The 12,535-nt window shown below is 44.2% G+C and overlaps 1 protein-coding gene across 3 annotated transcripts in view; it reads right to left on the bottom strand.

Annotated features, from left to right (window-relative positions):
- The window catches only part of LOC147888237 (transmembrane E3 ubiquitin-protein ligase FLY1-like), a 101,520-nt gene that overhangs the window by 41,491 nt on the left and 47,494 nt on the right, over positions 1–12,535 (bottom strand). For all 3 annotated transcript variants that reach the window (XR_015543122.1, XR_015543123.1, XM_087393558.1), the window contains exons 6-7: positions 6,950–7,019; positions 6,744–6,821 (exon numbers count right to left, since the gene is read on the bottom strand). Coding sequence is in view for 1 of the 3 variants with exons in the window: in XM_087393558.1 (XP_087249684.1) it covers positions 6,744–6,821; positions 6,950–7,019 (148 nt within the window). In the remaining 2 variants the exon portion in view is untranslated. The remainder of the gene's footprint in view (positions 1–6,743; positions 6,822–6,949; positions 7,020–12,535) is intronic.

The raw sequence follows: 12,535 nt of genomic DNA on the forward strand, positions 1-12,535 counted from the left end.
TAGCTTGGCGAATGTTAGCTCTCGCAAGTGCTAGCATTTCCCGCATCTGAACCACAAAGTTCGCGGCACTAGGCACTTTTTGAGATATTCCAACTATAGTTGGATTCGCTGGCCTATAACCATAGTTCAATTCAAACGGACTGAACCCCGTAGAGGAATGTTTTCTATCATTGTAGGCAAACTCTAACAATGGCAACCACTTGTCCCATGTATGTTGCCTCAATGACACATATGCTCTAAGCATATCCTCTAAAATTTGGTTGATTCTTTCCGTCTGACCATCCGTTTCTGGATGATCCCCACTACTCATTCCCAACTCAGTCCTTAGTGTCTCAAATACCGCAGTCCAAAAATGACCGGTAAATTTGACATATCTGTCTGACACTATGGATTTGGGTAATCCATGCAGACGAAATATATGTTTAATAAACAAATCCGCTACTTGCGGGGCACTAACAGACTCTCTAGTTGGAATGAAGTGAGCCATCTTGGTAAGACGATCAACCACCACAAGGATAGAATCATATCCACCTTGTGTCGTAGGCAGCCCTACAATTAAGTCCATGGAAATGCTCTCCCACTTACTTAGTGGTATCTCTAAGGGCTGTAAAAGTCCGGGTGGTTTCACCCGCTCTGCCTTACTTACCTGACACGAAAAACAACGTGTCACATATTCATGAATATGCCTTTTCATCTTTAGCAAAAAAAAACTCGCTTCACGAGATCATATGTCTTCTCGACTCCTGGATGTCCCGCACATGGGCTATCATGGCATTGTCGAATGACTCTCTGCCTGAGATGATTCTGATTAGGTACTACTACCTTGCCATTTCTTTTCAGCATACCATCCCTTATGGCATATCTTGCATAAGTTTGGCCTTTTCTGGATGCCAGGTCATCCTTTTCCCCGGGTTTGAACACATGAGCCTTAGGCCATAGGCTCTCGACAAACTCGTCCACCTTTTGAGTTTCTCTAATCTCGGCCATTAGAGCACTCTCTAACACCGTGAAACTCATGTTATGCATAATGCGTGACAACGCATCAGCAACTTTATTATCCTTCCCTCTTCGGTACCGAATCATCAAGTTAAACTCTTGCATGAGTTCTGTCCACCTAGCTTGGCGGCCTCTCAAGTCAGGTTGTCTACAAAAATGTTTCAGAGTATCATGATCAACATCCACATAAAACTCTGATCCATACAAATACTGTCTCCATGTTTTCAAAGCATGGACAACAGCATACAACTCTAATTCATGAGTTGGCCAATTTCGTTGAGAGGGAGAAAGCTTCTTGCTTTCAAAGGCTACTGGCCTTTCCTCTTGGAGGAGAACTGCTCCTACCGCAATGCCACTTGCATCAGTTTCAAGGAACAACGGTTTCTGGGGATCAACTACTTTTAACACTGGTCCTAAGACCACAGCTTGTTTTATGGTGATAAAACTTTCCTGTTGATTCTGTCCTCGTATAAAAGGTACTTTATCTGAGGTCAGATCAGTCAATGGCGATACTATTTCGGAATATCCTTTGATATGCCTTCGATAAAATTGGACAAATCCCAAGAATGATCGCAAAGCAATCAAACTCTGAGGGATTGGCCAAGTCAGTATCGCAGCCACTTTCTTTGGATCCATTTCTACCCCCTCAGGAGTAATTATGAATCCTAAATATTCAAGTCTTACCATACACAGTATAGTTTTCTTTTTATTTACATAAAGACTGGCTTTCCTCAAAGTACTGAACACTATTCTTAAGTCTTCGTGATGCTCAGTAATACTTTTACTGAATACCAGAATATCGTCAATAAAATGTACTACAAACTTTCCGATATACGGACGTAGTAAATCGTTCATAAGCACGACGAATGCAGCTGGAGCATTGGTAAGTGCAAAGGGCATTACCAAAAACTCATAATGTCCAAACCTTCTTCTAAAAGCGGTTTTATGCATATCCTCAACTCTAATACGGATCTGATGGTAGCCACACTTAAGATCTATCTTACGGCCCCATGTAATGCATCTAGCAAATCATCGATCCGAGCCATCGGAAACCTATGCTTGATAGTGATATTATTCAATGCTCTATAATCTATACAGAGACGAAAAGTATCATCTTTCTTCTTATTTAATATCACTGGCGAAGCAAAAGGTGAAAAACTGGGTTGAATCTGCCCCAGCTTGAGGTATTCATCCAATTGTCTTCGCACCTCAGCTTCTTCTGTAAAGCTTAATCTATAGGGAGGTCTATTTACAGGTTCTGCCCCCGGGATAAGCTCAATTTTATGCTGAACATTCCGCTCTGGAGGTAACCCATAAGGTAACTCATCCCTAAAACAATCAGAGAACTTCTCCGATATCTCTTTAGCCAACTCGGCCATTTTTCCATCTTGGGTAGCCTCAGTGCTAGCCGATGCATCATCAATCGACTCTACCGATGCTATACACAGACACAGAAACTGTTTCGGAGTCTTCCGAATTTCCATGGCTGAAATCAATGGTCCTCGAGGTAAATCCTTTTCACCTCGCAAAACATATTCTACCCCGTTCATCTTGAACTGGTAAATATGCTTTTTCCAATCAATGGCTGGATTTTTCCAAAAATGCCAAGCCATGCCTAGGGCTATATCTGCGTGAGCAAGCCTGGTCAACTCAAAGTCCAGCTTCTCAACATAGTCCTATATTCGAAGTTCCAACTGGGTAACCCTCTGGTCCCATACTTCAGTTGAACTTCCGTCCGCCATCCTGACCGTATAAGCATAGTCAGACGGACTAGTTTTCAACTTGAGCCTCTTAATAAGCATCGAGTTAATTACATTGTGCGTTGACGCTGAGTCAAACAATACAATCACATCATGATTGGCTACTTTCCCTTTCATTTTAATCAACTCGGGCTCATCAAAAACCGTATACCCCGTTGCTGTGGGCTTTAAAAGGATGTTATCGGGTGCACTGCTTACTAACTTAGTAACAGACACACTTAACAACACAGGTACTAACCTCTGAGAAGGTCCCGCCAATTGCATTTGCATATGTTCCGCATTGGGACTCTCCTGCATTTCCGCATCGCATTCGGATATTATCAAATTGGCCGTGCGACGGTCTTTGTTTAGTGGACAATCTTTCCACTGATGTTGCTGAGGGCAGCCGAAGCACAATTCTTCTTTTCTAGCTTTTTCTTTTTGCTCAGGGGTCAAGGAGGACTTTGACCAAACCCGGGCTGCCATTGGAGTTACTTTTCTTTTCACCCCAACGGTGGTACTTGTCTTTGCATGTCCCTCAACCGGCTTCACCTGCTTGGTTTGGCCACTTGGCTGCAAGACACTTGCCTTTGAAGTCCATTTCCTCTAGAATCCCCCTTTTCTCGGGTGCTCATGCTGAGTCCCTGCCTGCACAAACCCACTAGGTCTGGCCTCTAGCATCCTCATAGTTCAGGGCTACTTCAATAGATTCATCTAATGTAGTCACATATTTAGCCCGAACTTCCATTTTAATCCTGTCGTTCAGTCCATAGATATAGTCTTTCAACTGAACCGACATAGGGAGAGGGTCTGTTATTTTCATAACACATTCCCTGAACTTGTTAGTGTACTCTGCCGCCGACAAATTCCTCTGGCGAAGGCTTCTGTAAGCATCCCAAGCTCGGGACTCTTCGTCAGGTGGAAGAAAGTGTTTCTTAAATTCAGCCTTTAACCCTTCCCAGGTGGTAGGGGCAGCCTGATCTTTCTGTTGTTTTATCCACCACCTATCCGTTGCCTCAATAAACAAGTGAGTAGTCTCGCGGATTTTCTTTAGATCAGATCTGATTTCACAAATGGCGAAGGCTTCTTCCCACTTGTGTAACCAAACCTCGATCACATCAGGACTGCACTCGGTCATCCGACCATCGTACTTTTCCGGTCTATAATTGACAATATTAGGTACGTTGACCTTGGCACATTCCGACGAGTGTATACTGGGCTCTGGCTCTGCTGGAGCTTTGCCCTTTTCATTTCTAGATGGTCTAGCCGACAAGGCTTGCACCATCTCTCTAATTTCATTTTGACCAGCGTTCACTTGAAGTTGCTGGTTCATGATCTGTTGTAAGGCATCCTCCAACACAGAAATCCTACCCACCAGAGTAGGTGCTATGTGGTGGGACACTTGTTGCATAGATCGCGCTCTAGATTCACCAGGATTTACCCTGGAATCTTGTCCCTCTGCCTCCATTCTTTCAAAAGGGAAAATAGATTTTTTTTTTTCCATACGCCAAAACTCCAAAAGTATATCACACTTCAAATTCCCCTTTGCTGTACAAGAATAATAGACTGCAAACTGAAAACTGAAATTTTGTATAGAAGGGAAAAAAAAAATCCCCCTGGAAGCTCCACGAAGTCTTGAGAGGATACTCCTATCCCTGGTACTCAGATCTTCAATAAAATAGTCGAACCAACTTCAAGAATGAAGATAGGCGTTTTGATGCACAGTAGTCTGGTTCAAATCACAGGCGATTCAACCCCTTGTCTCCGTTCTTGACAGACCAATTCCTCCACGAAGTAATCCTGCGCTGAAGTCTTCCTTCCGTCACCTGCCTACGGGAACCCTACGCTCCTGTGACAGCTTATAAGCCTGCAGCTGTACGCGCTCCTGCTCTCCTGCAACGGTGATGATGTTCGAGACCTCACAGCTGCGCCATCACCCGATAGCTGCGATGCTCCTAATACGTAACACAATTCTGAAAGGCCAGGTTTCCGCTCTTTCACACTACCCAAATAACCAGCAGCTTGGTTGTATCGTCGTCCTGAAGGTAAACACCCGTAATCCTTGCCTGATGCCAACGGACGAGATGGCTAAACCCGTAACCACCTAAAAGCACACGTCGCTCGCCGTCACACACCCAATACGCCCTGCGCTCCCTTCATACGCAACTTGTATGAATCCCCTCGTCCAGCCTGGGCGCTCCGATACCAAATGAAACAATCAATACTAATCTCTGCCTTCTTTCCTTCGAATCACGGACACAATCACAGGCGATGGCATCCAGATTATCCTCCCAGCCTATCTCATGGATGACATGCACACAAGATACGTAATTCATTCTCTTCATGCCTATCCACAAGGCCACAAATCCCTAGATGGTTCCCTCCTGCCACATGTCATCATTTTAGACCTTTAGCTTGGGACACCATTTACCCCTCTCTTGGGGCACAATTAAAACATTTGCCCCTTGGCATTCTTACACATTTAGGTGCACTAGGCGAGCACTCAGAACCACCTAGTCGATGCCAATACACCCTCACCTAGGACCTTGGCAGTTAGTTCCCTTAACCATTTAATTTACGCACATGAAATATTACAGAAGTCGGTCCTCTAAGGGAAAATGCCCACCGATCTTTCCGAGGTCATGCTATCTCGGCTAGAGCGTAACATTTGGTGCCATAACAGCTGGGTAAAGCTGAATTTCTGAGGTGATTTCCACTGCGAGAGCTGGAGGCAGGTTGTCAGAAGGGTTTTGCTTTGGGATTGTATGCCTACAAGGTTTTGATTGTCTGAGTTTGCTGGAAACAGAGGCTATGCTGTGTTTTGGAAACCTACAGGGCTTGTTGTGATCTGTTTTCAGTGAAATAAAAAATAAAGAAATACTGCAAGGGGCGCCAGCTGATTTGGGGCCAATCGGTGTAATGTGTCTTTGAGCAAGAGCATTCTAGCTCCCCTTGTGTTTTGTTTGTGCTATGGGTCTTGTGCCATTGGAATAATACTTGCTAGATTGAGATTTCACGGCCCTTATTTTATCATGGGCCGGTTCAACCATCTATCAGCAAGGTGCTGCCTAGATGTGGACAGCAGTGGCTCCCAAAATACTCTCTCCTACTTCCTCGTGGCACCTTCAAAACACTTCAGCCTGTGTCGCTCTCGTAGAGCTTCTGTGGGCTTCGTGAGGGTACCCTGCAAATACACCTTCCTGCTGCTCCCTTGGACAGCCTATCGTAAGGCAGTGTTTGCTCTATTGAACCTTGACCTCCTTGCTAGGTAGCCGAATGGTAAGGTACAAGAATCGAATGATTCTGTCCCTCCCTGCTGCTGCGTAGGCAGCCAATGATGAAGGCCTTATACTGCTGTTCTGGAGCTCCCTACTGCAGTGGGCAGGCCAAATTGACGCAACAGAGAGTTAGCAATGCGGAATGGATAATGCCCCCTTAGGGGGGCCTTTTATATGCTTGTAGCCCTGCAGAACCACCGGACTTTCCCACAGACTGGGCCAACTCCGTCTGTGGATCTTCTGCAGACTCCCGACCTGCATATGGCCTATAAATGGCCCCTGAATGTGCACCTAACTGCTGCGTGGCAATCCTGACACCTGTGCCTCTGTTTTGCCCTGCTCTGACCAGCTCCTGCACTGCTTCAGATGGTCCTTGGGTGCTGTGCAGGGGAGGACTGCCCAAGGACTCCTCAGCTGGCAGGCCCTAGTTAACCCCAAGCCAGCCCTAACCCTTCAGAGTGGACATACAATAGGCATGCAAAGCATACAATGAAGTTGTATGCAACGTCGAATCTTTCTGTCATGATCTGCTTGGTTCTCCTTGGATGTTTATTTAGATTTTCTCATCTTCTGGAAAGAAAATGCTAAGATTTTGCAGAACAGAGAACCTTTCAAAATCAAATATCCCAGCTATAAAATTTTTGTTTAAAGAGTAAAACCTTCCAAGATGAAGGATCACAGCGATAAATTGTTTCATAAAAGCATGAAGAGATGGTCATTAGAAAGTTACCCTTATAGTCAAAGAAGACTTGGGATATCTGTGATGCCATTTGGATTTTACAATTCTGATTCATCCCAAGCATTTGAGCTGGCATTCCATGACACACGAAATTCAGTACTTATTGTTGGAGGTCCCGGATGGTCACCAAAAAACTTAGCAAAAGAAACTGATAGGAGTTATGACACAAACAGCATCAATTGATCATGAAACCACACCATTCTTTGCCTTTTTTCGCATGTGATCCCTGGGAGAGTCTTGCAAAACCTGAGATGAGAAAATGCCCAGCTGCAATGTAAAACAGAAATTTAAATTGATTGATCACTTTTAAACTAAATATGGGATTCAGGGTAACATAAATCCACAATTTCTAGCCAATGTAAGCACAATTTGCAAACGCTGGATACATTGAGACAAATGGGATGTGTAAGACTTTTGGACACCAACAAGCACAGTAATGTCTTATACCTAGATGAATCGAGGAACATTTCTCCAAACTCATCCTCTAAAAACACAACATAGTGCAGTTTCAATCTCACGATAGTCATTCATAAGATGAAAACCATAAACTCCATCACACATAGCAGGGACTAGCTACTATGACATCCCCACTGACGTTATCAGCGCCCAACAGTGGGGGTAGACCATAGTATAAAAATATGCTCTCACACATAAAAATCCACACACCCACACATACTTGAGCATCCATTTATACAAAGTCTTCGTACTGAGTTTCTGTCGGCACTCCGGAGGTGAAGGGCAGACTCAGCTATTACGAAGGCTAGCACTAAAGGAGAAGGCTAATCAAAAAGTAGTCCAAAATCTCTTCATTCAAGCTACAACTGCTTGTGAAGTCTAAACGATATCATTTTAGTCTCTCCCAAACAAGCATAGTAATGTCTTCACCGCAACGGTAATCTAAACTCAAAATACATAACTTATGATGAGACAACTTGTAAGGTAGAGAAAGGATATAGCAACACATTAGCACGAAGGACATGAATGAATGTCCACAAATAAGTGATAAGATCATATGTATAAATTTGCAAAGAGAGACTCTCCTTGGAAACAAGCAGTCCTAACTAACTGAACAGATCAATGTTCAAAAACATATCTACTTTTGTCTGGAACATAGCATAGTTAAACATAACAGGTAGATAAAATAATGTCCTTGCAATCACCAACTGAGAAAGCAAGACAACTTAATGCAGAAGATGTGCCATGGTACAACACTCCACTTATAGACTTGTGCAGATAGAGAACACTATCATGTGTAAGAGAGGATACGCAGATGTACAGCCAAAATAGATATCATCTATAGAATAGAAATGCTACACGAGAAGCTCCAAAAATGAGCCAACACCTGCAGCAAACTTATGCTGAAATATGGCACCGATACAAGCTCTGTTTGCTGAAACCTCTTCGGTAGAACCCGCCTGGATTACCATGTGCCTCTCACAGGCTTCAGTAGCTTGCTCTAGGGTGAGCTCTGCTTGTTGGTTCTTCCTGCACCCACATGCACTCTCTTCACATGCAGGATACATAACCTTATCATCTATAATGGTTTGGACCGATGACCTTCAAGTGGATTCAACTGCTTTCCACAAGGAGGGCTCCAGCGTAGTTGACTACCTCATGGGATCCCCTGCCTTCCTCCACACATCACTGACTTCTCTGTTTCCCCAACACCACTTGGAGCTGATCCACTTATCTTTTTTAGGGTATACCTGTTAGAATTATAGATATAATTCAGCAGTGACCAATGTAATATAATAAGCTAGTTAGGGGCACTTTTCCCTCTTTAAGAGGTTTTTCCCCCTAACCGCAGTTAGTTCACTAACTATGGTTAGTGACTACTAAGGTTTCGTCACTAGGACAAAACCTTATCTTTCCTTCAGTGTATTGTACTCTCTCACTCTTCTATTGCAACTAAGCTTTCAGCTTCCAAGCTTCCAGCTCTCTCACTCTCTCTTGCTCTCTCTCACTCACTCTCTACTCACATTTGGTATCAGAGCACGTTCAAGAGCTTCGGGCTCCCTGCTCCCTTCAAGTTCCAGCCCTTTGCTTCAAGTTTCAGCCTGCTCCAACTTGTCCGTACAGTCCCTACGACTGTACGGAATCCTGACGTACTGCATCCGTACAGCCTCCGTACAGCTCCTGTAAACACTTCCGTACAGTTTCTGTGCAGCGCCGTACAACGTCCGTACAATTTCCGTGCAGCGCCGTACAAGGTACGTACAGTTTCCGTACAACGCCGTACAGATCGCCGTACCTGCGTCACTTCTCCCCGTACAGATTCACCGTACAGTTTTCGTACAGCTACCGTACAGCGCCGTACGGATCGCCGTACCTGCGCTGCAACGTCCATACAGATTCGCCGTACAGATTGATTCCGTACCTGCGCTGTCAGTTCCGTACTGTACCGTACCAACTGTACCTTCCAAAGATCTCCGTGCATTCCTTCAGTACCACACGTGTGGCAACAATCTGTTCATCCGTACAATCTGTACTTGCAGATCTGTATTTGCAGATTTACACAGGTTTCCTTCAGCCACAGGTGTTCTTTGGCAGGCACATCTTGCAGAAAACCATAGTTTGGTTCAGTTGTTTGGGAGTACATTTGGGGCATTTTGTATATTGCAGCCATTGCAATCATTGTGCAGTTTCGGAGTTACATCTGGAGCAAAATTGCAGATTTTGTTTGAAATTTGGGGCTTTTATAGACAGATCTGCAGATCTAGTCTGAAATTTGGGGCTTTTGTTCAAAAATTGCAGATTTGGGGCTTTTAGTAATTTTGCCCCTTTCTGGTTGCAATTTCAAGCCACAAATTGGGGCTTTTGTGTTGGGAGAGCATTTTTTGGAGTCTTCAGTTCATACTGCCTTTCTTGGAGTGTTTGAAGCACTTTTCGCAGATTTTGGAGAGTTTTTGATGCTTGGACAGATTTCTGACAGTGCAAGTACAGAAATCTAAGTTGCATTTACAGCCCGTGCTTGGCTGTGTTTTTTGGGAGTTGTGCATTTCATTCCCAGTAAGGGAATTCAGCTTTGTATCTGCTTCAATCTTTTTCTCAGAAATGGCCCATCAAAATCAAAATGAGTTCCAGTTTGGGGGTCTTTCACAAGAAGACAAGTTGGATGGTACCAACTACTCCCTCTGGAGTTTCATGGTACGTAATATTCTGATTTCTCGAAATCTATGGGATTATGTCAATGGGGATGAGATCCGACCAGCAGATATTGCACCTGCTACCCCTCCTCAGCAAGGAGGTGGAAGAGGTCGTGCACAGGGTGCAGCTGCAGGACAAGTTGTTGGTGCAGCTACAGTCAATACTCCAGAGCAGAAGAGATGGGATTCACGGGATGCCTTAGCTTTGTCATGCATCTCTCTTTCAGTGAAAAGATCTATCATTCCGCATATCCGGTCATGTAAGACCTCCAGGGCAGCGTGGGATATCTTGGAAAGCATGTATGCAGCTCGGAATGATGCAAGGGTATCTTTTTTGAAAAGAGAGTTGAGCAATACACATATGGAGGAGGGTGACTCCATGTCAGTCCACCTCACAAAGCTACAGGATCTCAGAGAGCAATTGCTAAACATAGATGAAATTATTCCTGATTCAAAGATGATTACAACCACTCTGAATTCTCTTCCTGAGTCTTATCTCAGCTTTCACACTTCGCTGAACTTACCATTGGGGGGGGTGCAAATCCCCTCACTTTTCATGAGTTGATAGGACTTCTGCTTCAGGAAGAGCAGACCAGGAAAAATTTGGCTTCACGTGCAGGTGAACAAGCCATGCTCTCAAAATTTAAATAAAAAACAAAGGGACAGGCAAAGACATCAGTAAATCAGCCTTCCAGTGGGTCAGGACAGCCTTCACAAAAGGCTAAAAATGATGCAAGTAAGCCCAAAAAGAAGGGTTTTTGTCACTACTGCAAAAAGCCAGGTCATCACATAGCAGAATGCAGGAAAAGGCTTGCAAAAGAAAAGAAAAACAGCTCAGGTATGGCTGTTTCAGATTCAGCCCCTCATGCATCTGACAGTGGGGATGCTGCAGCCAACTTTGTTGGACAGGATTATGCCTTTTTATCTTGCATTTCAGATTCTAGGTTGGCTGTTCCAGATGCTCGGGATAGTACAGACTCTTGCAGTGATGATACATATGCATTTTTGACTTGCAGCTTTGACTCTTCTACAGATGCATCTGCTTTCAGTGTAAATGAAACACTGAACACATGGTATTTTGACAGCGGTGCATCCAAGCACATCACTTCTAGGAAGTGTCTTTTTACTTCCTTGCATCCACCTCCCGTTGGTAAGAAAGTCACTTGTACCAACAACTCATCATATTCAGTACGTGGCACAGGAGAGGTTGAGCTCACTGCCATTGATGGCTCAATTTTCAGACTTTCAGATGTCTTATATGTGCCTGGCATAACCAAAAATCTCCTTTCAATGTCCACTCTTAACAGAGGGGTATTTCAAGTCATCTTTGAGGATGACAAATGTGCTGTCCGAGACAGGGAAGCTAACTATGCCTTAAGGTTATCTGGTACTGTGCTGCGTGGGCTTTTTCAGCTTGATATTTTTGAGAAAAGAGTAGCCCATGCTCTGGCAGTTTCTACCCCTACAGCTGCCATGCAAAATGCAGAATTATGGCATGCCAGATATGGCCACATGCATTACAACAGCTTGATGACACTTCAGAAGTTCTCAATGGTTGATGCATTACCACCTCTTGAGATACCTCCTCCACATGCCTGTGAAGGGTGCATTTTAGGTAAGATGCATAGATTCCCCTTCAAGAAGGATGGTTCAGTTAAAGCTGTCCGCAAATTGCAGCTTATACACAGTGATGTCTGTGGTCCCATGAGGACTCCGTCGTTGGGTGGTCATCTCTACTTCGTTACATTTATTGATGACTACTCCAATTTTACTTGGGTTTATGGGCTGAAAAAGAAATCTGAAGTGTTCACGGTGTTTAAACACTTTTCAGCCATGGTTGAAAATGAAACCGGACTCAAGATACAGACATTGCGCACGGATAGAGGTGGGGAATACCTATCTGCAGAATTTGATGCTTTTCTCAAGGGCAAGGGTATTGTGCATCAGCTCACAGTCAGGCTGACCCCTTAGCAAAATGGTAAAGCTGAGAGGAAAAATAGAACCCTCATGGAGATGGACAGATGTATGCTGAAAAGCAAACACATGCCTCATAAGTTCTGGCTAGAGGGTTTGATGTGTGCCAATTACATTTTGAACAGGGCTCCCACTAAGGCTTTAAAAACAAAAACTCCTTTTGAGGTCTGGAATGACAGGAAGCCTTCAGTGGATCACTTCCGAGTCTTTGGATGCCTTGCCTATGCACATGTGCCAGTTGAATTTAGGCACAAATTGTTAGATAAAGCCATCAAATGCATATTTGTTGGATACAGTGCAGAAAGCAAGGGGTACCGTCTCTACAATCCTGCTACACGCAAAATCATAGTAAGTAGAGATGTGATATTTTCTGAAAATTCAGCTCACACTCAGGCTGAATTTCAAATGCCTTCGTCTTCAGAGGATGTCTTTGAGGGGTTGCTACCCATTGCTTTGGGTTCCCCTGCTGATTTTTCTGATCCAAATCAGAATTTACAGCAACCTCCAGATGCTTCAGTTCCGCCACAGGATGTCTTGCCCCCTCCACAGGCAGTGGAATAGGTGGTGCAGCAAGAAATTGCAGACATACATGCAGCAAAAACAGTCCCAAACTGGCTGTTACAGACTCTCAGGGAGAGTAAACTTGATGCTCCGTTATCTGGC

Source organism: Dipteris shenzhenensis, chromosome 22, assembly GCF_047967505.1.
Source record: "Dipteris shenzhenensis isolate YYH24624 ecotype China chromosome 22, Dip_SZ_1.0, whole genome shotgun sequence".
Taxonomy (NCBI): domain Eukaryota; kingdom Viridiplantae; phylum Streptophyta; class Polypodiopsida; order Gleicheniales; family Dipteridaceae; genus Dipteris; species Dipteris shenzhenensis.